The sequence below is a fragment of the Cardiocondyla obscurior genome, linkage group LG07 (genome assembly GCF_019399895.1).
Source record: "Cardiocondyla obscurior isolate alpha-2009 linkage group LG07, Cobs3.1, whole genome shotgun sequence".
Taxonomy (NCBI): domain Eukaryota; kingdom Metazoa; phylum Arthropoda; class Insecta; order Hymenoptera; family Formicidae; genus Cardiocondyla; species Cardiocondyla obscurior.
The window spans coordinates 711,110-738,485 of NC_091870.1; the positions used below are offsets into that span (position 1 = coordinate 711,110).

Here is a 27,376-nt window from a genome sequence, read left to right on the forward strand (position 1 = left end):
TTTTTTTATATAATAGCAATATATTAACGTATTTATTTTTATCCGGATAGAAATTATAAATTATATATTTAATATCAATTTATTTACGCATTTTCGTTTAAATTAAATACGCACAATCACATCATTATAACTAACAGAAGTTAATTTAAATTATTAAATAAAACATATTTTCTAATATTAATTAGCAGAATTATTTTGGTAATTATTAGTATTCGTTGTAAATGTAAATGTTTAACTTTTACGTTTTAATTCGGCAAATTTAATCGCGGTTAATTCTCGATTTGATTTCTAAGGCAACTCACGCAGGGAAATATAATTAGAATCACTAATTGAAGATCACTAATAGTCTAGTGATATGCTCATGGTAAACGACTCAAAGCTACTGGGTTCTAGTGCAGTATCTAGCTTTAGAGAACTAAGCGTGGGCTATTTCGGCGTACGTTATTTTGAGATGCTTTCCGTCCCAGGGTGGATGTCTAGGTACCGCGGTAATACGTGTAACGCCTGCTCTTGTAAACGACAATGTAATTTAACCAATTTTCGGATCAGAGGAAGATCACCCTTGTCGTCGCACTTCACTCGCGTTAGCTTTCCAAAGCTACATCTCTTTCAAAATTTATAACAGCGTTGTTACAATTTTGAATAAAGAATAGTACCTTTAGAAATAAAAATGTGTTTAATACTTATGGTAAAGAATATATTTGTTAATGGCGTTCGTGTCGGTGTGTTGTAAACTAACTGATTAAATTCTACGGTCACACTTTTACACTAAACAATACGTTCGGTTTTATCGCTACGGGAACTGTCTTAATTTAACGATATATACAAAATTCAGATTTGCGATGTACAAAGTAGCAAATGTAGGATTCACACGGGACGTGAGAGTCGATTGATAAACGATTACTTATGTCGGTCTTACAATAACACATAAATGGTGATGATTGAAGAAATCTCTCGTTGCACGCTTTAGAAAAAATACTTGCGAGTTCTAATCTCTCGATAGAAGAGTATCTCTGAATTAAGGCATCAATCTCGATTAAAATACCGTGACATCGACGCTGTGAAATAGACGAGGATCGCGATACTTTCGCGCGGTCGTTCTTACGCTTCTACTTTTTTATTTACATTTAGGAGATCTTCGATCTTCGCGAGATGATTATTATCGGAACTTTTCGCACGTCACGCGTTTGCAAGGGTCGAAAGTTGGTTTTAGAAGTCGTAGGACGCCTCGTCGTCTTCCTTGCTGGGCTTCAGTCCCATTCTGTATACGCAGCCGGCCACGGCGCCGCCGATGAGCGGGCCCACCCAGTAAATCCATAGATTGTTGTACTTGTAATCTACTACCGCCGGGCCTAGACTCCTTGCGGGATTCATGCTGCTGCCGGTGATGGGCACTGCCGCCATGTGGGCCACTGAGATCGTGAGGCCGATCGCAAGCGGGGCCCAGCCCTTCGCGTCGGTTCTCTTGGGATCCGTGACCGCGTGGACGACCAGCACCAGGAGGAACGTGATGATTATTTCCACCGTTACGCCTTGGCCCGCGGTCACCTCGGGATGTAACGCCGTCAGGCCCACAGGCCCGGCGCTTTGCTTCCCGGGTAATAATTGCTAGATAAGAAAAAAAAACATATAGATTAGGATCTTGCGAAATAAAGGAACTTTTAGAACGAAGGCTCGAAATAATTTTCGTGACGAATTTACGATCGGACTTTTCTGACATTTTTATCAATTATTATTGACTCGTAATATCGTTCTTAATTTTTTTGTTTCGTTGATCGGCGTTTGTTTAGAGTGGAATATGACGACGGTGGAGGAGAGACGAAGATCGAGTATTAGATTCGGTGGAATTAATTCGGGGAGTGTAAAAATATGCGAATTACTATCAAGCGTGTACATTTGAAGAAGCATACGCACGCACGTGCGCGCGTTGCTGTCCTCTCGTGAGCGATCCAGCTGGTAGGCCGCGACCAGTTTCTGATGTAACGATGTACGTCGACCGGGGGGAACCGGGGGGGAAAGATAGCCGGACCTTGACCCTGCCCAACGGCGATTTAATTGATGCGGGTAAGACGGGGCATTGTCGGAGACCCGCGCCAAATCGAAATGACGGGCTATCAACGATCAATTTCACGCTCCAGCCAGACGATCATTGTGATTACGCACGTGGAAGGAACGTAAGCGCGCTTAAATGAAAATGTCGAACGCGCGATGAGCCGAGCACGTCTTATAACTTATGCAACGCGATTCGGTAATGGCCAGATTTAAGCTACAAATAATTTAAACTAGTAAAATAAAAAAAAATAAAAAAATAAAGCATTAAACAAAGATAAGAAACGAGGTGCAGTTATTCTGATTAGATAATAAACTCGAAGAAGCTTAAGTCGTTGTCGAATTCGGTCGTGCTTCTAGTATTTCTTTTTTACATTTACAAAATTGTTTTAAAAGATATGGAAATTAATTTTAAAATTGACAGATATTTAAATTAATATTTAAATTAAAAAAAAAAAAAAAAAGTTACACGTCGCGTGATAAATTTCAAAAATTTATTCTTACCTTGAGAACAGCGGATCCCGCAATCGCGCCGCAACACTGACATATCACGTAGCTCACGGTTTTGAGAAAACTACAGTTTCCACTGACCAACAGACCGATTGACACAGCTGGATTAACGTGACAGCCGGAAATCGGACCCAGGACCTAAAAAAAAAAAAGCTATTTTAGTACATGTTCGAAATATTTTTACATTCCTTGAAGGATTCGTTACTTCGTCGGCTATGGCTGCGATTGTGTCACGCTACAGTCGTGTATTTGCAATTAGAAACTATAGCGGGAGTGGTTTACGATCCGTTTCTCGATTGGCGAATTTGCGACTAATAAAACCCCGGCCGTGAGAAAATTTCTAAAGTCCCTTTCGCAATTGCGTGGGCCCCACCCCAAAGGGGAGAAGAGAGAGAAAGAAAGAAAAAAAAAAAAGAAAGAGAGACAAAGTTTATTTCTTAAATTTATCTCGGACAGTTTCTCAACGATCAACGTCGCCGCGGTATTTTGACAATCCCTGCATCGTGTGTGCACGTAACGTCCGTAAATTCCCCTTGCAAATGCAGGACTTAATTGCAGACTGCGTGAATAATTTTTAATCTGAATCTCGGACCGATTCTTGGATGATAAACGAGCGATTTAGACAAATTCTAAAATTATATTTTAAAGGTTCACCTGTTTTTTTTTTTTTTTTTTAATTTATTACAGTAGAAATAGACAGCCGCGCAAACGATAAATAAAAAATATAAGATTTGTTGCATAATCACGCATGCATGTATGTATATTTGCAAAGTATCTTGACACGATCCTTCAAATTAAAGAGTAAACGTAATGCATTCAGAGAGCAATCGATGTTTGATTTATAGTAAGATTGCACGTAGCTGTTAATCGATAGCGGATGATAGTCGCGATAGGTGAACGCGAGCCGGCCTAATTCATATGCGCAATTTGCACACACAAATTGCTAGTAAGCCCGCTTGTAGGCTCGCTTTACAAACTGCTCGTACAGTTCCACTCGATATTGACGCAAATATTTTGCATTAATAATAACGTCGTTTACACACGATTATAGTACACGTAATAATCGATTACTTCGTTAAAATAATAACGAGACGTTGAATCGTACTAGTTTGGTAAAAAAAAAAAAAAATTTCTAGATGAACGGGTCGATAATTGTCTCAAAAATAATATTCGACGTAATCATGTTTCCTATCGCGTTTATAAATTTATCACGAATTTATTGTACGAGATGCGGCGATTTAATAAACATTTTTAAACACGTTAATTATCCCGAAATGACGCTGAAGCATTTTTCCCCTTTACTTTTTTTTGCAAATAAATATTTCTTGATCGTCGAATTTCGTTAGATAAATTCGGTGAGACTTCGCAGATTCCGCGATGTTGTCGAACTCGTCTAAGTCTTTCGGATTGGGCCCATTGGGCCTGGCGTACGATGCGGGTACCGCGGCCCAGTTCTCATGCAGGCCAGCAAGGTCTCGGCTCGCCCCAGGCGATCGGCACACATATGCGCCGACCACGATTACGCAAGCGTTCTTTCTCTCTTCTCTTTTGTCTCTTTATCTCACTCCGGTCCCCGTCAACGCGTTTACTCGTTGATCCGCGATTTCCGACAATCCCGTCACAAATTCCCGCCGAGACATCTGCAAGATACTCCGAGCTTGCATCACCGTTACATTAAACATTCGGGAACCCCGGAGCTCGATAGGCCTAGAATTTGATCAATGAGTTATCGCGAAGGGGGAAAAAAAAAATATATATATCACGAATCAACGTACAGGTTGTCCCTGAAGCCGGGCTGCTTTTAATTTTAACGAGAACCTTTCTTTAATGAGACTCTCCTTAATAAAAGATTTCGACCGAGAATTGATTCGCGATTGAGGCGGGCGGGACCGGCCGATTGGGAGAGACGGATTCTTTTGTGCGAAACCCCCATCCCCCTGGGGAGCGTTACCGCGTGGCCTTGCGAGTTGTCAAGCGAGATGAAAAATCCTCGTATCGCGCGATTTTAAGTGACGCGTGCTTGCGCGAATCTGTCTGATTCCATAGGATTATAGGTATAAATCCGCGTCATATTTAAAGCACGCTCTAAAAGGGAAAGTTACGCCACTTTCCGCGACTCATCGGCCTTGTCTTCACGGCGTTGTTCCGAGAAAAGTAATAAACCGACCCCCCCAAACAACCGAAATTCGCCGCGTATTCCCGACGAGGCTTATTTCACCGCGAGGCCTCGCGCGTCTATTTCGAGATGCTTCGTATTTTTCATTCAAGTGAGATTATTTAAAAAAGCGGCCTACGCAGGTTAAAAATCGTGTGCCACGCTGGCCTTTGGTTCTTTTTATTTTTTTCCCCCCGGTGAAATTAGGTAAGTGGTTGACAATCGCGTTCTAAGTTTCTTTAAGACAACCATTTCAATCAAACGCGGACTGCTCGAGAACCCACGCGGTGGTTTTCGCTTTCGGTGAAATTAAATGAAAGACGCGACAATCCTTCGGGCTTCTTTGAAACGGCCGCTTCTGCCGGATCGTCGAATTTCTCGTGGGTTTCGCGCGCGTGTGTTTACGGTGTCTTTAACGTTCCTAAATTAAAGGTTAGACGAAAAGTAAAATAAATTTCCAACATCCGGTCCGGTATGCCGTAGGTCGCACAATCTCGGAATTATTTCACGGTTTCGCGCCCTCGGGGCCTTGCGACCCACAGCCCGCGGTCATATGCCCCCGTCTGCAAAGTGCGCAGGATCGGATTCGAAGGGGATAAACTCCGCGAGCTATTGCGGAGCGTTCGATAAGGCAGTTAATGAATAATAAAAGAAACGGTAGTAATAAAATACAAGAAGCGCGTTCTCAATTGCCGTAATTTTTTTTTTTTTTTTTTTTTATCACGATAAGATAACCTCATGTATATAATTTTGAGTAATCTAAATTAATCTTGAAGTCCCTCTTCGTATGTGAATATACTGAAATAAAACATTGCGTCACAGAAAGCGATTTTCGCACGATTAAATTTTCATATTAATTCGATAATAATGGATCCACAAGAATAAAAGAAGATAATAAAATCACTCGCGTTGTGAGCGCGTTATTAATTCAACGCGCGCTTCTTATCGTCGATAAAACTTATCTCGCGCGGCATAAATCCGAACCTGGAGTATATATTCGTTGTGCGCGTGCTACGTTCCCTTTTTCGCGCAAACGAGCATGCACGTGTGACGCGCGTTGCTCAAACTTTGTCACGAATTAACGGGGAACAGGTGCGAGGAGGATCGTGCACGGTGAATTATCCTAGAATATGTTTGTGGTATACGATAGTTAAAGCTGATCGCCTTGAATCACTTTGCTGTCACCTCCGAGACAGATCATCTTTTATCGCCGTCCGTGCGGCAGAAAGGCCGGCGACTTCGCGGCAAAGCCGAAGACTTTCGAAGCTACAAGTGCAAGCAAAAGTCGAAATCTCGCGCGCGGAGCCGCCTTTTCAACTTTACCCTTTCGAAATTGAACAACAAAAACTTGCGTCATAACACCGCCGGCGTAAACTAGCGATATTAAAGTAATGACAAATGATAACGTAGCGTTCGCTACCGGCAAATTACGTACGCGTGACTTATTCGATTTTTTAATACGCCGCATCGAACAAGCGATTCGACGGACAAGTCCGGTTGTTGTATATAATTTTTTTTTTCGCGGGATTTAAATCGCGATCGCGACAAGGTATCGTGAAACCTAAAATGACAATAGTAGCGGAGAGATGGGATTGAGACGTCGAGAAAGTGTTTCACGCCAATAACGCAGGAAAGATTGAAGGATTCAGTATTAACGAGATGCGTGCACGACGCAAATTACGCGTCTCTCTCTCCTTTTCGAGACGGACCGTCATCGTCCGTCGACTCGTTCGAGAGTTAAATACGACGGAGCGCGAGCATTAAATAATGGGCCCCGCCAACGTATTGTCAGTAATTACCGTAAGGTGTCTGGTCCCGCTGTTCCGTTACAAATTTGTACACGTTGTCAGCGGCACTCTTGCAGCGCGGAGCCGCAGGATCGGATTTACAAACCTCTTCGGAGAAAGAAAGAAACGAGAAAGAGAGAGAGAGAGAGAGAGAAATAATAAAAATTAATTAATTAAATAAAATAAAAAGACAACAGCAATTTGAAATAATAATAATTTCAACAATAATTTAGTAAGCTGAAAGAATTTTTTTAGCCTCCACAAGCATCTGTTAAATTTTTTTTTATATATTATACGTTCATAAAATATTTCACGAACCAGTCAACAATTAATGATTAATAGATACATCAAAGTTTGTTGAGTAAAATTGAAACACGGGTCATTGGGCAATGCAACGTAATTATTTAAACAAATCAGGCATTTTTATTCGATTGCCAATATCGTATCTTGAATTTCTCCGAGCGACGTTTAAATAATTTAAAGATGCATACGATTGGAGAGTATCAGACCCATCAATCTCTAGGATCCATCAATCTTTTCTTATCCTTTCCCAGTGCGGGCCTGCGTGTAGAGACGTAATTGGGCTGCGTGACGCACACGAGCTGCAAGGCGTAGGACAATGATCTTTTGCCTGTAGGCCTGGCTTGCGCAATGATGCCGCGTGCACGAGGGAGCGGTCCCTCTTGGGGTCCGTGCAGGCCCCGAGCGAGATGACTCTAATGTTTGCCGAAGGATAATGCCGTTCTTACCGCAGGAGTCAGATTTTGTCTTAGATAAATCCTATTTTAGACGCTCCATGCTCAATCACATGTATAATCGCGGTTATTATTATTATTTTTTATTTATTACGTCACGCTGAGACTTGGTCTGAACCACCACTACCAATCTGCATTTATTTCTCCTTCACTAAGAAATTCGGTTTAGCTCAAATCCCGTCAAATTTCGCCTCGCAATTATCTAAATAAATGGGATCATTGGGAGTGTAATTTCGGAAAATATAATAAATCGTCGAAAAGGAGCTGCAGAAAATGGCGCAAGATCGTAAGGCTCGGGATAAAATTAAGTATCGAAACTTTAAATGTGTCGAAAGCCTTGGCCCGGCTCTAAAATCAATATTGGCGGGTACGCGAGTTTTATGCAAATTCCCCCGAAAGAAAACAATGCGGCACGTCACGACATGTATTGCACAAAGTTGAGGGAACGTAAATCCGCGAAGAGAAGTATGAAAATACTAAACGATATTAAAAGTACGATAAATATTTTTTTAACTGATAGCGAATCGTTAATCGATAATTGTTGAAGGAGGGAAAAAAAAAACCAGATCGTTAATTCGATCATTAATTTAAGCATCGTCGAGCGACGTCGTCAAGATCGCACGAACGTAAAGATCGTTTTTCTCGTTCGTTTTTTTTTTTTTTTTAAACTGCGCTCTCAAATATGAAATAATAACGAGGATACTTTTTGCACGCGGTAATTTTCAGTTCGCACGACCCTGTGAGCAAGCCCAGATGTTTATCGCCCGCGCGTGCAGATAATTAATAAGACACTCCTTTATAATTTTAAAACCTTTTTAGATTAATTAATTACATTCGTTATTTGATTTCACGTTATTTTGGTATCTAATTATGTATTATTCTCGTTACGCTAACTTAATTGAATTAAAAGGCAATTTTAATCAAGCGGGCTTGACTGTGCGAGAGAGAGAGACCGTCAATTTGATGAAGTAAAGTATAGGGTGCATTACATTGACAACGCCCTAAAAATCAATTTGTCTTTGGATTAACAAAAGAACTTAATTACGATATTCTAAATAATCTCTTATCAAATTCGTTGAATAATTGTTATTTATAAATACCACGTTATAATATAATTGCTCAAGAAAATTAGAAATTATCCGTAACGATTTAAAGGGGTTAGGATTTTTTTTTCTCGCATAAAAATCAGTGTTTTCCGATGATCCCGATTCGTTGCTGTTGCATCTCGCGTTGCGCCACAGCAAACTGCCCTCGCTCTTCTCGCCTCGCGCGCTGAAGAGCCGCCGTATTTGCGTATAATGAAGGGCGAGATGCATACGATTTGCATTCGAACGGAACAGGATCGGCTGTGACTTTGCAGATCTTGTGCCTCCCTCCCCCTTTACCCCCTCGTCACGTTACTCTTTCTCTCACACCTTCTCAATCTGCGCTTTTTCCCATTCTCCTTGTTCTTTCGTCCTTCGATCTTCTCCCTTACGCGACGTCTTTCTTTCTTTCTTTTTTAATATCGCCATCCTTAACCGGCGGAACGACGTAGAGTGAGGAACGGCGCGAACCGCACGAAGTCGCAAGTGCACAAGGAAATTTTAACGATAACGCTTGCGCAAGCTTTTCGCAAGGCGGCAGACTATTTTCGCGAACCGCAAATTCGAAGGGAACCGATATCATCGACCGTCGAACTTTTTGAAGCGTGAAATTTTAGATTCTCCCAAATCGATATTGCTCAAACGAATTTTACTCGCAGCGTTAAATACCTGCACTCACAATTAATTAGAAATGATGAAAAGGATAACGGTGTCACCGGCGACGCGAGACCGCGCGATTTTAATCACGGCGAATCGCGAGTTTCGCAAGCTAATGAAAAGTGCGACGCGCACAACGGCTCTCGCGCTTTTTGCGGGGCCTACATCTCGAGGAACATCGTGTCGCGTGGAAGAATACACGTTTCACGAGCGCGTATTAATCTCTAAAAGAAACATTAGCATACCCGCGAACGGATGTTATTTACGGCTCATTATAACACGAGAATTATTACGTAAACGAATAAAAGGCCCGAAAGAAAGAGAAAGACAGTCATTACCTTGTATCAAATAATTATATTAGTAATGAAATATGTAAGTTTTTGTAGTATCGTAAATTACGCTCGAACGAGAAAACGAATCGACACCGCGGTAAAGCGGCAGCGAATCGGTGGCGTTAAAATCTCTACGTCTGTTTTTTAAACAGGGAGAGAAACGTAGAAACAATTAAATGCACGATAATCGATCGTAATTCTCAATAATTAATATATTCATTTAATGACCGTACGAGCCACGCGGCGGGTTGATGTAACCGCCGCGCTATGAGATCTCTCATCGCGCACTAGATCCACGATAATTATCTTGTACAATTATTTCATCTAGATAAACATGCGGGCTCTTTCAAATATTTTTTCAGCGCTGCTCATAATGCGCCGTTTGTCCAGGCTTCTCTGTCTTTCTCTTCCTACTGCCGATGGAAAAGCCACTTAACGTTTTCTCTGTCAATAGTAGTTTTATTCAGCTCCGATCGTCGTGCACAGCACACTTGTATAAATTATAACTTTTTTTTTTTTTCTCGCGCCCGCGTGAGAGAGAGAAGATAGCCAATCCATAAATAATAACTGCGCTACGCACATGTCATCGACGTTTGTTCTTCACGCCGCGCGCCGGCTGTGCAAAGCGATTAATACCTATGACTAAACCGATCGCGTTAATATCGGAGACATTATCGTTCACTGGACCGAGAGAGACTTTCGGCATTCACTTCTTGAATAGAGCTGTCGAGAACGCGTCGCAGATTTCAAGTAAAGAATTTTCGTTTGAAACGCCCTTTGAGTGGAGTGACGCTGATTTAACGAGGTATGAGACGATTATGATACAAAATAGACGTAACGTGACGTTAAAGTTAAGAAGGGGCGCGTCACTTGAATCTTAATATTAAAAATATTAATTAATTCGAAATTTTATAGAGATACAAGTTAAAAAATGTAAGTAATCTTTCGCTAAAAAATAAATTAGATTTTTTTCTTTTTTAAAGTCACATCGCCCTCCAATTGTCTTCGATTAAAAATTAACTTTGGAATCTCGTAATTTATCTCCGTTCTCGTTTCCTTTCTCCCAGAAGGAAGGAAAGCAAAAAAAGGTTTCCTACGTGATTTTATTTGCCGTGTAAATGGTCATATCCGCGCCGCGAACTCGGAAAGCGAAGTATCAGAAGGGCGACGCACAGGCGGAATAATAGCGACCGCGCTAGTCTTTCGAGCTCCAGCTCCGGATCTCTCGAGTAGGTTGTCAGAAGCCCCGGGGGCAGAATTGCACCATCTCCGGACGGAGTTAGACCCCCTTGGGCGAATCAACGGCCTTATTTACCCTTCCACCGTGCAAAGCCCGGGCGGCCCACACATGTGTGTCAATTAAAACGTTGCCGCAGCGAAGCCGAAGTTCACGATCTTTTTGCGAGAGGCACCCAATCAGCGGCAGAAAACAGATCGGGCGCGGGGAAAAAATTATCGACACGACAGACAATCAATGCGCGCGTAAGTTGAAAAGATCTCGGTCTCGAAATGGGAGAAATTAAATTTGCGTCAATCGGGCGCGATCGCCTCGATATTAAATAGAAGAAGGCAATTCAACTCATAATCCGCTGATATATATTATCGTTTTGTACTATTTAATTATTTCTTCTATTATCCTTAATGTTATTTAGACTAAGGCTGTTTTTTTTTTAATTCCTTTTAAAAGAATCATCCAATTAAAGAGCTAACGCTGTTACGATGATATTTATTAATGTTCGTACTAATTATAACGATCGTTTTACTCTTTTACTTTCGTTTTTGTTACGCTCGCGAATGAAGCCTCGAGTCGGGATGGCAATTTATCTCGAGCTTCCCACGCCCGGCCACAATCGTCAGCGAAAATATTCGAGCCAGTTAACGAGCCAACCATTCATCTCCTTGTGATCGCGTCGCGTGGATTCTGATTGATACAAAGGAGGCCGCACCGAGTGCTCTTCACAAATCGGCCGGCCGTTCGCCGAAAGTTCGCGTGTCGACAGAACAGCGCGCTATAAATTGTTTCGAGGACGAGGTCAGTCCGCGAATTTGAAAGGACGAGCCGCGAGTACGATTTAAGGATGTTTCCCCTCCTCCCCCCGCGTTCTTCTCGTCTATTTATTCGTCTCAATGAACGGCCGTCGATCGGCTCTTGCCATGCAATCGCGTATCGAGAGTGCATTCACAGTAGAAATGCGTAGAATTTGAGAACCTGTTGCGAAAGTTCGCCTCTGGACGCTTTTAAGAGATCCTCTGATCTTCGAAGAATTTTCACTCGCAACTCTCCGAAGTATTTTTACTCGCGGATTACATAAAAATAAAAAAAAAAAAAAAAATACCAATTTTCGAATTTAATTATTAATATTATTTCAATCTTTTTTTCCTAAGATATTTAATTGTTAAGTGTTATTCATCTATTCTTTACCTTTGCTTGTTTTTCCACATTTTTTATCTTAAACTCACGGAACCGACAAATAAGTAAAAAAAAAAAAAAAAGATTAAAAAATTAAAACGACAAAATGATCGATGTAATAATACAAAGCTTCAAGCGTAAAATTACAGAAAATTGCAATCGAAAGAAATGGTTTTAGAATGATGATTTTGCAGTTTCGTAATGAGGCATTTCAAGTGATCGCTACGATAAGAATCAATCATCCGCGAGAGTGCGATACCACGGACGAACATATCATCCGTGGTACCACGTCTGGGTCTTCTATCTCGATCGAAATGCGATTACCTCGTACTCTATCAGTGACTATCTTATCTTCTGTCTTATTTAATATTTTACAGAACGTTGCGATTTTGATTGGAATCCCATATTTTTTTCTTTACATAATAATATTAATACGACAATTAAAACGCTGTCTGCAAATTTTTTTTTCATAAAGAAAACTCGCAATCGAATAAAATTAATCTACGATTAGCGTTTCTATAATTTTCTTAAAAGCGCGCTTACCCGATTGATTAAAAATATCTTAAATGTAATCACGGTCGATATATAACGTTGCGGAGAGCAGGTTTACGCGAGAGACGTTTTGTAGAAAAAGAAAAGGTTAAAACGCGAGATATGTTAATTAATTACCGATTGTGACGTAAAGCGAGGTGACGATGCACGCTCGTTCCTCATACGCGAACACATACATGCATTAAATTTTTCAACATATTTTGATTTATAACTGCAGTTAAAAGTTCCTTTTAACTTCTATCATCTTTCTAAACAAAATTAATTATTTTTACCGATGTTAATAATGACTCACCTGTGCCAAACTCGCTACCGCGAGGCCGAAGGTGAACGCGATGTGTAAGACATTCGGCGATTCTGTAGATGTCCACGAAACGCAGGAAGCACAGCCGATGATAACTAACAGAAACGTGCCCAGAATTTCGGCGAACAGCATCACCAGGAAGTCGAGTTTGGTGATCTCTTCCAAGCCGACAAATTCCTTCATGCCTGAAAGAAAAAAAAAAAAAAATGTTAAAACTCGGTTTTCCGAAAAAGAAAATAATTTGCTTCTAATTGTCGTAATTTAAATTTACGCAACGGCATAATCTACTTGTTTAAGAAAATTTATTTCGTTCAATTTCACAACGAGCGTTTCTTGCGCCTTCTGCCCCGCAGTGAGCGAAAGAGAAATAAGGAGAGGCGAAATTAAGAAGCGCAATTAAAGTAAATTTATTTAGACCTCAGCGTAACGAAAAAGACTTTATGGAATTTAAATTAATTCAATTAAAGAAGGGTAGAGCGCGTGACGATGTAATAAAAAGACACATGAGCGAGTTCTTATCACCCCTAATCAAGGTATCGAGAAACATGTGTTCGAACGTTTGTTAGAGTGCAGTCGAGTGGATTACACAATGCCGATTAAAAGGAACGATTAAAAGGCGTTTGCGATAACGTATCCGAAGTATTTTTACCACAAATTGAAGATGAAAAACTAATACACGTTCGCGGATAGTTGCCCAAAGTCTATAAATATCGGATATTTTTAAGTAGACCGACATTGCTAGATTAGTTCGCGAGCTAGGAGTTCCGTAAACGTCAACTGTTAAGCGTGGCTTTTTAAACGTCTTGATTGATTTACGGGATATTTATATTTCAAATCTTCGTTTCGTGCATCTTACGCAAGAAGGAAAGATTGCAGATGATAGAAAGTGATTCTTTCGCGATGCCTTACATAGATTATGTTTTAGATCACAATGACAGGATCGTTCGCGATTTGCCTGTGTAATTTACTGTCTACGTAAGCGACGTATATCTTGATTTTTCATGCATCGTCATGACGAGCGCTGCCTTGAGTCTCATTCTTATACGTATCATTGAATCGACTACTTCCTCTTTTTTGTGCCGCCACAATCGAGGTAAAAATCCAACCGTAAAGTCAAAAAATATTCTAATACGTAAATTTCCTTACGGCCTTAAGGCGCATCTATGGATCTTGCTTTATTTTCAACGTATCAGTAAATTTTTAAGACGTAACACGAATATCTGTAATATAAAAAATTGCGTTGGTCACATTTCGTATCTACAGCTTAGAAATATTTTAGTTTTTTTTCGCGGCAATAATCTGTGCTAAAATACATTTTAATTAATTGCTCGTCCACTTCGCTGGATTTTATCTTTTCTCGATTAAATGTAATCATGCGTATCTTTCAGAAGTAAAATATATATATATATAAAGTAAATCTCTTAAAGCCAGACAATCGTAAGACGTCGTAAAAGATTAATTAAGTATTTAAATATAATCTCAATATAATAAGTATAACTAAAATTATGTTGAGCTAACACATTATTGTTTTTCCATCGATATGACATCTTCGATAATCTCTTGATCTAAGAAGTATTTAACGAGAACATTTAATTATCGGCATGTCCACCCGTCTCGGAGCTCCCATCGATTTTATCCTTAGCTCCTATGACACGTACCTCTCGACAGTTTGCCCATGATCACTCTGACAAGAGATCGCTCTTCAATCACTTCCGGTTCACTTCAAACTACCCTCCGGCCACCCTAAATCTCTTTAAAAGATCAATATTTTTCACGAAAAAAAAGACGACTTGATTTAATAATTTTCGCGTCTCCTCTGACGTCTTTTTTTTTCTTTTTGTTTTTTTATATATATTTTTTTTTTTTTTCTGACCCTCGACGTTGGTGCGTTTAAAATCGCACAATGTGGAAAGAAAAATTCGGAAAACACCCCGGGATTGTTGAAGAGCACGAGCGGTGGACCGCACTTCCTATCCGCGAGTGGTGTACACCACGTGAGAGTTTCTGGGCGACGTGCGCGAGTTTCGCCTTCATATATCGCTTGCGTTCGCCGACCGGCGGCATGGGTCCTCCCTCTCCCCGAAGAGCGCGCGCGCTGTCCCCCCTTGCTCCTGTTCCTTTGCGGCCCCCAGCTGAGAACGCGGCTGATCGCGGAGTTTTTCAAAGAAGGAAACGTGGATGAGAATTCGCGCGAGGGTTTACAATCGGTCCTGTCGTTTTTCGGCCCGTCGGAACGCGCGGTTCTCCGACCTATCGCGTAATCACGGCTGCGTGCCCTTGACACGGCTGAGATTCGTGCAATTTCTACGTTCGACTAAGCCGTGCGACGCATCGAAGGTTTTTACGAACCCGACTCTCTAACGGTGAAATAAAAGTAATTATAATATTAAAAATGTTATACGTATCGACTTAACTCGAGATAGTTCAAAGGTTTTTTTTTACGAAATTAATTAAATTTGTTTAATAAAATGTAATTTAAGATTATCGAACTGCATTGGATAGAATTTAATTTTAATTGCGACGTGACGTAAGAAGAAGATAATAGTTTGGGATGGTAGCTTAAAAAAAAAAAAAAAAAAAATTGTCCACCAAGTGCCACGTGTAAACGGTTGACATGCGTAATGCACGTGAGTTACGCGCGATGAAGTAACGACGCGACACCATGCGCGTATACAAGTACCATTCATGAATTCGCAAACCTGATTTAGCGGATAGATGACCTTTAACGGACAACACGCGGACGTAAATTTGCAATTTATATTCTTATATAATTCACCGAAATTATGATTGTGAGAAAACACGTTCGACGGGCGGCCACCAGTTCATCTCCACTTCAAATTCGACACTCCCGGCGACGTTCCTGACGTCCGCTTATTTATTTAAAAAACCACCTGTTCGTTTGCCGATTAAAAACGCGTACATGTAAAATCGACGCGTAACGTACACCTAATATAAAGTCGAGCGCACTAATTAGCTCGCGTTTACGTGAATTAAGAAATTTAGCGTGGAAAAAAAAAAAAAAGTCGTCGCGGAATCAAATAGCGGAAATCGAGCCGCGGACTTTTTGCAAACCAGTTTAATATACGTGCGCCTTAAGTTGGCGTAATATAAATTAATGAGGGTTTACGCGTGTCGTATCTTAAGATGGACTTTCGTCCGCGTTGGCGAATTTATGGACGATACCATGTGTCAGTGAACTGTCCAAGTTCGGTTTCGGGATCCCGCTCTCTTTCCTCACTTTCGTTTTCGCCGGCGGATGAAGAGACGCGACTTTTACAAGACGTATTTTAACGCCCGCGCCGAAAAAATCGCTCTTACGTGGGCGTGACGAGAGAGGTGATCCTTTTCGTTACAAAATTTAATTCAACGTGACGTGCATTAAGTCAACATGCCGCGGCGAGCGATTATATGGTAACACCTGCGAACTTCTGAAGGACTCGACGTGTAAACGAAGAAAAAATAAACATATCGCATGTGAACTGATGGCCGGAGCATACGTGAAATTTTTGTCGTTCCTAATTTTTTTTTTCTTTTTTTTCTATTTGCGATATGAATACCACATGTGGTAAAGCTTTTCAAATTTGTTGAAGAGTTTATAATTCGTAAACGAATAAAGATCCATTTGCCGAATATCTCGCCGAGTAAATTAGTTCACTTCGTACATTCTGACCTAATTTAATAATTATTAATCGGAAATTATTTCGATTGTTTTATTCCGTCGGCGAAATAAAATCCTTCCTCTTTCTCTCTCTCTCTCTCTCGTAATCTCTCGGCCTTGCCAAAAAACAAACGCGACGCTCGATTATGTACTTTTTTTTTATCACGGCGCGCGGCGCGGCGTTATCAGTACCGTTTCAAAAATTTCCGTTAATACAATCCGAGCGCATCAACCTTTTTACTTGTTGGTTTAGGATTTATTGGAGGCAGCCTCGCTGCATTTACACTTCACGCGGGACCCTACCGCGTTTTTTTTATTTATTAACGCTACCTGTCTTCGCAGCAGATAAACATTGCGCCGCCGAAGAGCAAGGCGACAGATAATAATTAAACGGTATTAATTAGGTAATTAGGTGGTGATAACGTGGCCCCGCGGTAAATAGCTTCCGCAATTAGCGCCCGTGTACCAGTTGTCACATGGCGCAGCTGCGCTCGCGCTGCGTTCTCGCGCGCTATTCGCCCAGGAATAATTATCGTCTGTGCAACTTACGTACGTAACCCCGCGATAAGTTCTTTACGTTCGCAAGCACGTTACGTGGCACGTCGCGTGTGTTACATCCCGTTCTCCCGGACTACGCTCATTGTGCCCGGCGCCTTGTGAGAACTGTCGTACGACGCCGAGCGAACTGGGCCACCGTAGTATACTACGATTTATAACTAAGTTGCACTTTATCGCTTCAACCACAAAGCGTAAACTAACAGATTCATGCTACGAGACGTGTAAAATATTTTCCTACAGCTTCGTTAATTTTATCGTCTCGGTTGTATGCGACAGCTTACTTTATTACGATTACTAGAACATAATAAGACTAAGGCGACAACGTGAATTAACGAGACAAACGGAATTGACAAAATTTGTCCGAATGAAATGCATAATACACGGTTAAATAGTATACGTAGATAAAATGTGTAGTAAAATTAGAAACACGAGGTTTTTAAAATCACATCGAATTAAGAATGCTAGAAATTATAAATTCAAACGACCACAAAGTATGGAGATTGTTAATCATTTTAATATACTTCAGTTATAATTCTTTCTTGATGGACGTCTTTCCGCGATTAGAATTAACGCGCTTCCGTGATTAGCATAATCATTTTTCTTCCATTTATCTATCATATAACGGCAAGTTTGTTTATTCGGATATGCTGATAGAACGACTTTGTGCTTATCTCTTATTAATATACATTTCTTTGGAGAAAAGAAAATTTTCTCATCTCGCTAACGAGCCCTTTTGGAAAATAATTGAACAACAACAGTTCGTATCGTACACGCGGATAATTGTGCAAAATTAGGCGGGCAATTAGATAGATTCGCTGCGATAGCGTGAATGAAGGACGATTGTGTGCTCTTCTGGGAAACGGAAAAAACGCTCAGGATTATGCAATTCACGTTCGGGAATTTGCAGGATTGAAGAAAATTACGCCGCTTCAATGCAAGGTACGCCGTAACGCTTTAATGACATTGGCGAATCGTACATCGCGCTCGAGGAATCGCCACAACGATCATCGTACGGCATTGATTATGGTTGAGATCACACTGATTGCTCCCCGTTCAATTCTTTCATCTTTCGCAACGATTTCTAACAATGGCGTTAATAAATCACGCGCGCATTACTGCTCGAGCAAAAAAAAAAAGCATCCCTGACAAATAAAAATTCCGAATCAACTCTCGGATACTTTTCAAAGTACGCAAAATCACTAGCTTGACTCTAATAATTTTTTTTTCCATATTTATGAACATATTTTTGTAAATTTAATTAAGGCGCTTGCGAAATAGAATTAAGCGAAGAATATCAATTGCGTGACTTTTGCGCGAGTTACGTGAAGAGCGGAGACTATTTCATTCGTTTAAGATATACGTTTTATGTTTCGACCAATAGAAAATGTCTTTTGGAATTACTATTTATCTACACGCTATGTGGAAAAATTTAATTTAATGCCTGGGTTGCCGTGCAAATATATCGTGCACATGCCGCTTATAAATTATATCTTGCACGTTCATCTGTCTACTCGGTCTGATTAATCGCGCTTGCGATTTACTAGCGTTGCGAAAGTGTGACGGTAGTCGATAGAAGAATATTATTCCTCTCGGTCAGAATCATTTCGTTTAATCTTTAATTTACATTTAATTTCTGATAAAAATCTCTTCCTGTCAACTATTATGAATTTTTTTCCCCTCCTCTATTTTTTACGGAACTCTTATATAACAACTAATTATTACGTTTACTTACTTTGACTCGAACGACTCTTGAAATCATATTGGCAAACTACGCAAGTTGCTGGGATGTTAAAAAACTTGCGTATATAATTTACATAAACTAAATATCGATTGACACAAATTCCAATTATTAATTCCAACAATATATTTATTTCAACCCGCGTTCTAATTATCGTCATATTTTACAATTATAATTAAAAGACACTCAAAGTTTCGCTGATGAAAATTAAACTTTGTATCGTTGAAAGAATTTATCCTCGAAGTGAGTCCCGTATATGACGGATCCGGCGTGTATAACAAAACGATGCGTAGTAAAGGATAATAGTTGGATGCCGGAAATTGTTGGATCACGGCAAACGATCGTTCGTAATGCGAGACAAAAAGTACCGTGAGAAATTTCATCTATCAACACCGACGATTACGATATTATTTTACGAACGCTTGCGTGAAATCGATGGGGCTCTTTTAAAATTTGTTAAGCTTTTTATTTTTCTTGCTGCAACTCCGAAAAGTGTATTGCGAGATTGATTTATCTTTTCATTTTATTTAATTTAAATTAATTCCGGCGCGCATTATCCCGGGCGATTTTTTTGCGCCTCGGCACGGCAGTTTAAATAATAAAAGGACTCTTCATACGTAAGTGGATTTCGCGAAAGATTTTAAATTTTAATTCACGGCGCGTTAAATTCCACCGTCTCTATAAATGCATAAAACTTAATTGCATCCCGGTTCCTTGAACACTCATAAAATAGATTTTGCGCGACAAAGCTGTGATTTTGCGTCTTCTTTGAGTAAATTGAGAGGATTTATCCGTTTTGTTTTTTTTTTTTTTTTACTTCACGGAAATACTTAGTTTCTATAGGATCCCGTCAGCGTGTCTAAGAATATTCTTTTCATGAAATAATTGATGGCATTTCTTGGCGAGAAGAGTAATAACGGAATAAGAGATTAGAGTAATACGTGATTAAAGAACATCTTCCTCTTGCGCGAAACAACGAGGCGACAGCACGTAAACACACATCATCAGATTATCGCGGTGATTATCGGGATCGTTAGGGTGCAATTTCTCGAACGCATAACATTAATAGCTGATGCTAATCGCGCGTGCAGAAGCCGTCGCCGCAAGCTAGTTGTGAACACTGTAATTGTCGACGCATAGAAAATGAGGCACGCTATCCACGCGTCGGAATGTAAAATTTTCCGCTTCGCATGTCTGTCATTTCCGTTCGAACACGACCGGACATCGCTTTGTCAAGTTAAATTAATTTTTCTGTCCCGAAAAGTTAAAAAAAAACGAAAGAGAATCATGACTTTAAGAGATCGTACATATCCCACGAGATTTTAAATAAATTTGACAGATCTCACGATCAGATATTTATATAAAATAAAATTATCAATTTTTTTTAACCAAATCTTTAGTCATCGCATTTGTGGAAATTTTAAAATAATATAAAAATATAACAGAATAGAAATGAATAGAATTTAAAACGCGCAAAAATTTCAAGGAAACAAGCCTCGCATTTTTGCACGATAAGTATTGATAATTTTATATTGACTCGTCTACATAATTAGAGTGCAACGCAAAGTGCAATGCAAAATTCAAAACACATTTATTTTGCCTGAAGCGTCTTCGTCAATGATAATTTCGCGGAAAAGAAAAAGAAACATTTTTAATACAACGTGCCTTATTTTAAAGTTAACATCCGTGACTACAAATTTATTGAAATTATTATTAGTCAACGGGTTACTGGCAATTACTTTATTTAATGAGAAAACTTTAAAAATAAAAAATAATTTATATTAAATTATAACGAGATGATTTTCGAGCCGCGTTCTTTTTCGTAAATTATACGTAAGCCGCAATCTGTCGAGAACAATTTAAAGCACTGTAAAATTAAACGTGAGAGGCACTGATACAACTGTACCTGCCTGTCGATAAAATAGGAATTTATTATAATAATTAAACAAGCGAATAGCCACAATTAAAAGGCTATAAAAGTATTAAGACTATGATTTAATCATATTTCCATATCATTGTTATATTCGAACCTTTAAATACAAAGATACTTAATTATTAAATATTTTTAAAGCATCATCCTGATGATAAAGCTGCAACTTTCTCTTCGTCACAAGCGGAGACGATGGAGAAATTAATATCAAAATAACGAATTCGTAGACATGCTACATAATGCCATATAATAGACAGCGTACGTTTTATCTAATAAAAACATTAATTGTAAAATGCTCATGAATAGCCTAACATATAATTTTGAAATAAAAAGATTGAAAATTAAAAACGGTAGCGAATCGCGGACGATTGCGCCGTTTTTATATGTTTAACCCTGGATTTTCCCAACAGATTAAGAATTTAATCGAACGGAAAATCGCTTCGTAATCCCTTTCCCGGGACGCGACACGCCATTTAATTACGCGTAATTGCATAACGATATGCAGCGATGCGTTCATGCAGATACGTCAATGGTAAACGTCGTGCAAGATATTCCCTGCCGGAAATGCATACCTTTGTCTTTTCATACATTTACGTACGTAAACGATTCAAAGAACTTCCGCGAGATTGATAAATGATACGATTTGCAGAAGAACAGCCGCACGAACCGTATCGTGCCAGGTCGAACTATTAAATCGTCAATTCATCCGTGAATTTATATCGATTCATAAACGTAGACTTATATGTACGAGTGCTTTATTTAACACAGAGTGCAAGGCCTGTAGGTCGTAAAGAAATAGAACTTGAAATAATTTAAATTAAATTTTTTTTTTATTTTTTTTTTAATTTAATTTAAATTAAATTAAATTAAAAAAATTTTAAATAAATGTTTTTCGTTTTTACTTTGTGAAAAATTACAAGCACCCGAGTGGAAATTGATGCTCATTGTTACCTAATAATTAGCTAACTAATTCGTGGCTCATTTCGTGGCTATCTAGCAAAACTGCCCAGCATTGAGCAAGAAATGTAACTAGAGCTAGAACAGCTGGATATCTAAACGTTTTCCGCCGCGTATTAGTGTACTGTTTTGTGTTGATTTTACGCAACGCTCGACTGCCGAATTCGCCGGGTGGTGTGAGTACGTGCGTGTGTTGACATCTGGCTGGAAGAAATCATGCTCAGAGTTCGCAAGGTGGAGGACGCGCGGCCGGCGGGCGGCAGGGACCGGTTTGCCCGGCGAATTCGGCAGTCGAGCACGTGTTAGCTAGGTCAAGTACGCGTATAGTAAACAAGTACGCGGCAAAAAAAACGTATAGATATCTCTTTAGATACGTGGTCCGCGCTGGACGGTGACTAGACGACCGATACTAGACAGCTTTGGTTTCTTTTTCTTGGAAATGACAACTTTATTTTTCGAAGACAGTCATTTAATAATGAATTCTTATAATTTATGGCAAGTTAAAGCTGGACACTTGTTAAGAAATATATTTAATCCGCGCGATCTAACTGCAAAATCAAATTAAATATTTATTTAATTTATTTTTTTTTTTTAATTTAATTTATTTTTAAAATTAATTTTATTTAATTTATTTATTTAATTTCCACTCGGGTATATTTTTAAAAAATCTTACGTTTTAGTCGGTCTTCGGGCCTTTCCTCTTCCGCCTTAGGAATTGGCGATATATGACGCTGCTTTCGATTATTTTCCACGTACCCTTCGGGGAACACCGTCGAGACACTCATTCCGGGTTTCTAGAATCGCGAGATTTAATTACGATTATTAAACCTTGATTGTTGAATCAACAAATTTCAAACGTTTGTCTTATTCATCTCTTATATTCGTATCCCTCGAATACCTCGATCGCTATTCATTCTCGAAGACGGAGATATTTTAATAAAAAGGATTTAATAAAAAAAAAATCAGAAATTTCTCTAGATTAAAGATATTTATGTAAATATTGCCCGTTTCATTACGCACTGTACGTCATTACCATTTTTTCATTCATACAGCTCGTGAAGTTATAAGTGCCCCTTCTCATTTTGCGATGCACAAATGTGAATGGTGCGTTAATGACGTAAATGAAAATGAGAAAACGGTAAATCGATAAGAGCACTGTAATTTATTGCGACTGGAAATTTTGATATGCAGCGATATCGCGATCTCGACTATTGCATAGATCTCTTACAACGTAACTGCATTCTTCATCGGGATCTCGATCACATTAGTTCACTTGCTAATTTGTTCTCTAAATTCGACTTCGTTAGCGTTTCTTTGTCAACTTTGCCTTCGACTGTGCGTGCGAGATCGAAGGATATTAAGATTCTTTATTCAATCATTTAGCGAATCAGTTTACTAATTCGATATATTTATTTATTTATTCACAATAAAAAAATTATGTAATTATAAAACTTGGAAAATGAAGTAGTGTAAAGTTAATTGAAGATTTATATGCCGATAGAAAATATTTTCTGTAATGAGAAAAAAACGAAAAAGTTGGTAGGAAATTTCTGATTTTTTTAATATTGTCTTAATGCCACTTTTTTGTAACGAAAATTAAAATTATCTATACTCGAGTGGTTTTAGAGTTCATTAGTTGCTTGGTGAAAACCTAATTAACGTATGTCTTCTAGTTCGAGGCGTCTCGTTTCATGTTACAGAAAATTGGAAGGCTAAAAATTTGCATAAATGTGCAAATGCAAAAATTATACGAATTATACGAAAATTTGCATAAACGGCAGTGCCGGGAACACTTTCTTCTTCCTTTTCTCTCAGTTCATTATCTTTGACTACAGAAATAAATTAAAAATGTATATGCCTACGTATCGCGAGACACAAATTCTGACTCAGAATTTAAATACAACGATAAGAAGCTAATGTACCGTTTTTATCAATGCACTACAGTTATCTGAGCTTCGTAATTATCCACAAAAGCCGGCGTTCGATCAAACGAGGAATAACTTTATCTTTCGTTTGCGAAAGCTATAAAAACCGCACTCACTTTGCGATAATAAAAACTGATGGCAACGATAAATTTTTTTTTAATTACATAATAATTTTCTAAAGCAATTTATAAAAAGATTGTGGGGATTAAATCGAAGTAAATAAATAAAAAAAATAATATATCGAAGTATTTAATAAGGTAATATTTAAATAAAATAAATTATTATATTTTTGAGACTTGAGCGAACTTTGGCATATAATTCTGACGTGTTAATTACTCGATCTCATTGCAGTAAAAAAAAAATAAAAACTAGAAACTTACTTTGAAGTTAAAACCGAGTTTTCTAGCGGCTGTGTTGAAGACTAAAAAATCACGCCACAAGCTCCGATAGGTGGTTTTTTTATCATTAAAACGTGACATTCCCAAACAGCAAAATTTTATAATTTACAAGCCCCCAGCGGCCGTTCTCGTTTGCCATTTACCCCGTTATGAAATTAGTCGAACCGGTGGACGCGCTAGAATTCACCCCGCGAAGACGACTAGCGAACGCTCACTAGAAGGATCTTCGGCCACCCCGAACCCGCTGATTCAACGTCCACGTAGAGGGTAGTGGTGGTGATAGCGATTAGTGTATGCAGCGACCTTGGCAGCAACCTTGCGGTATTGCGTGACGTCCGCGGTGATCGTTCTACTCGCAATGTTCCGGTCGCATCGGTTCTACTTGCGTCGACCTCGATACCGTTACTATTGTCCTGACAAATCGCTGACATTATAAACCGAAAGAATTATCCCTCTATTTTCGTAACGAAGGAGCGAGAGTGTTTGTCGTTCTAGTTGAAAACGATTTTATTTTTAATACAATCGATAAGTTGTAATTTTATCGACGCGATATACGATATTTTATCGTCTCGTTTAATTATAGATAATTAAATTAATCCGTTTTCTTATCTACTTTTGATATTAAATAAGTAATTTTTTATATATATATATTTTTTTTTATTTCTTGCATCTAAGTTTCTTTTTTCTCGACTGAAAATCCTGTTCAAGTGCATAATGGCGCGATTTAACATTTCAGTCACATTTCTCTTTTTATCGCCGTACGACTTTTGGCCTTTCACACAAAAGAATGTGAACAGTGGGTGCTATCAAGGCCGCGGATAAGATTCCGTTAGTTAATAGCCGACAATCTACGACCGCGGACTTCCGGTCATCGCCAGTAATGGCCAATTACTATTACAGTATATTTAGATTACGCTCGTGATATCATTTGCAATTGAGTCGAGAGTTTTACGTGATGTTTACAATAAGGAAGAGATCTTGCTTCGCTCATCTTCAATCTCGATTGATTAATCAAATTCTTTTAAATTAGATCAACTCGGTTTAACTTCGCGTAACGCCTCGCGCGCATATATAAGCTATATACATTATCCTTCTGCGAAGTTGCTTGTTCGCTCTAATCATGACATTTATTAAGTGGCGAGAATTAACTGACGGCCTGATTTCCACTGTTACGAGGCGTCGATATGAAAATAGCCGGTATCCGTTTTCACAATTCGCGATTAAGGTCAGCCCGAAAGATTTGCCAGTCAAAAGTTATTTGTTATTTCAAGTCCCTCCATTACCGAACGGTCTCTCCTGGCGTTCTAGTTCGCAGCCGTTAACCAGCATTACGGCGATATCGTGCAGCTCGCGTGCAGATAAAACCGCGACAATTAGCATACGTGAGGTCAGCGCCGATGGACGCGATGAACAACGGGGGGTACGTCACGCCTGTAGTTTCATTGCACCCGTAACGATCGGCTCGCGGAAAAACTCGCCAAAGTCGCATAATTGCGCACTTCGATCTGTGAGAAATACGCATTGTCTCCGTCGCGAAAGGAAATTTTTATCAGCCGCCTAAAAAGGCGCGCGTCGAGATTCGCAACGCGCCTCGCTGCAGCCGGGTGCCTTTTCCGGCTAAGAGCCACGTCCATCTATCATTCTCAAGCGTCACGACGAAGTACGTACGTCTATTTGAGAGGCGAATATCTCTTTGTCATTCTAATTGGTAAAACTTATTTCTGGGATTATTTACGGCGTCTCATATTGCGCCAATCAGAGCGGAATAATGCAGGCCGATCTTTCGATCTCACGCGCCCTTATTTCTCTCATTGTCAGATAAAACGGAGATTGACATACGTTCGGTATAGTCTGGTTTTCTTCGAGCTGCCTTCTTAACATTTAACACGAAGCAGGGCCCGTTAGACCGTTTCGTACCACATAAGTCTACGTCTCGATATTCGTTCTATACTTAAGTGCAATTTAATAAAATCGTCAAGTCCGACTAGGCAGAAGCTCGGCTCTGTGTGCGTTTCGCGTACGCGCACGATCGACTTTTGATTATGAAACGCAGGGATACGATGCCTCGAGGCATTTACGCCGATTGTCCGCTCATGCTTATTTATGTATTTTACCCTTACGTGTTCGAACGCGCTATGAAAAATTTGTACGCCGAATATTATATTAATATTCACTTTAATAGTTTAATGTATAACGAAACTGACTGGCGAATACGTTGCGGTAATTGTTGATTATTCAATCGTTAATATTTTACGTGATTAATTTAAAGAAACAAATATAACAATAAATATATGGTATATTGAAAATTTCGTAAATTATAATGGTAATTCTAAAAACAAGCGCTACTTCTTTTATCGTGAAATATTTCAAGAATGACAGGCGGATGCGGTAACGCTTGGATTTCAATTTCCTTGCAAGAAAATATGGATCGTACTCTTATTATTCCTATCGAGACGACTTTTTCAGTCGAGTTAATCTAAAGCAACGTGATGAGGTCGGATGGAGATGAAAAAGGTTTGCTGCTCGTTTACGCGGAAAACTCATTGACGGGCAAAATCAGTAATGTAATGATCGCTAATGGTCGGCGATTAATGATACGTAATAAGAATTGAACCGATTAAACCACGATTTTTTAAGAAACTTTAATTACGAATTTCAAAGAAAAAAAAAATGATGCGACTCACCGATCTGCATGAGCTTCAACGGAGTTGTTGAGTTCTGCCGTTGGCTGTAACAGAAAATAAAACATATTAATGTAGAGATGCTGGTATATCAGTTAATAAAGTTAAAAAAAAAAAGTAAATTTTTTTTAATCAAAGATTTTATTTAAAAAATTTATATTTACCTATAAGTTGCTCCGTCGAGGCATGATGCCTATCCGAGGCCTCCTCCTCCTCTCAGATGGGACGTGTCGAGTCATCCTTCCGCGCACAAGTAACCCGCGAACACCCCGACCGTGATTTTACAACCGCGAAAATTACTCTATGATCACTTCGCGCGTTCCATGTTCGGCACTCGCGGTTTAAAAGAAAATAGTATGTCGAACAACTACGCCCGAATACTCAGCGGAACTCCCGGGACGACCGACGAACCGGCTGCGGTTCGTATAATTAATAATACCGGCGGTAACGACACTTTTGCTGACAGCAGTAAATGCAGCTGCGTCAGTCTGTAACAAAAAATAATATATAATTTAATAAACGGTAACAACAGAATCGATCAGCTAATGTAGGCGTCACCCCAATATTTTATAGACAGGATTTTTATTGCCAGTATTATACACTCACCATCGGGAATGGCGTTTCGTGGTGTTGCGACGGCGGCTAACGTACGTGATCTTGGCGCGGGGTGCGTCGAATTTCACACAAAGCACGTGCGTACGTATGTCGCAGAGCACCGGTCACAGAGGACTGAAGGGATCCGCACCCCACTACCACCACCCCGTACTTGGCGACCGAGAGAGGGGGAAGTCACGTAATCCAGCCCCCGTCGCAGCAAATGCCACATCTGCCTTTCGGACGTATCGTTTTAATATTAAACTATCTAATATCGGATTTTTTAATTTCTTTCTTCTTTCGTTATAACTATAGTTACAGAAGTTTATTATCGTTACAAAAAT

The 27,376-nt window shown here is 39.4% G+C and overlaps 1 protein-coding gene across 2 annotated transcripts; it reads right to left on the bottom strand.

The window, feature by feature from the left end:
• Positions 1 to 60: 60 nt before the first annotated feature.
• On the bottom strand, positions 61 to 27,262 carry LOC139104393 (aquaporin AQPAn.G). Of its 2 annotated transcripts, XM_070659845.1 has the most exons (5): positions 26,603 to 27,262; positions 26,442 to 26,485; positions 12,585 to 12,778; positions 2,554 to 2,697; positions 61 to 1,608 (listed from the first exon to the last, which is right to left on the bottom strand). In XM_070659845.1, the coding sequence occupies exons 2-5, from the start codon at positions 26,449 to 26,451 to the stop codon at positions 1,210 to 1,212; spliced, it is 747 nt and encodes a 248-aa protein (XP_070515946.1). In that variant the 5' UTR covers positions 26,452 to 26,485; positions 26,603 to 27,262; the 3' UTR covers positions 61 to 1,209. The 2 variants fall into 2 exon arrangements, with proteins under 2 accessions (XP_070515946.1, XP_070515945.1); XM_070659844.1 differs by lacking the exons at positions 26,442 to 26,485; positions 26,603 to 27,262 and adding an exon at positions 14,252 to 14,675.
• Positions 27,263 to 27,376: the final 114 nt, after the last annotated feature.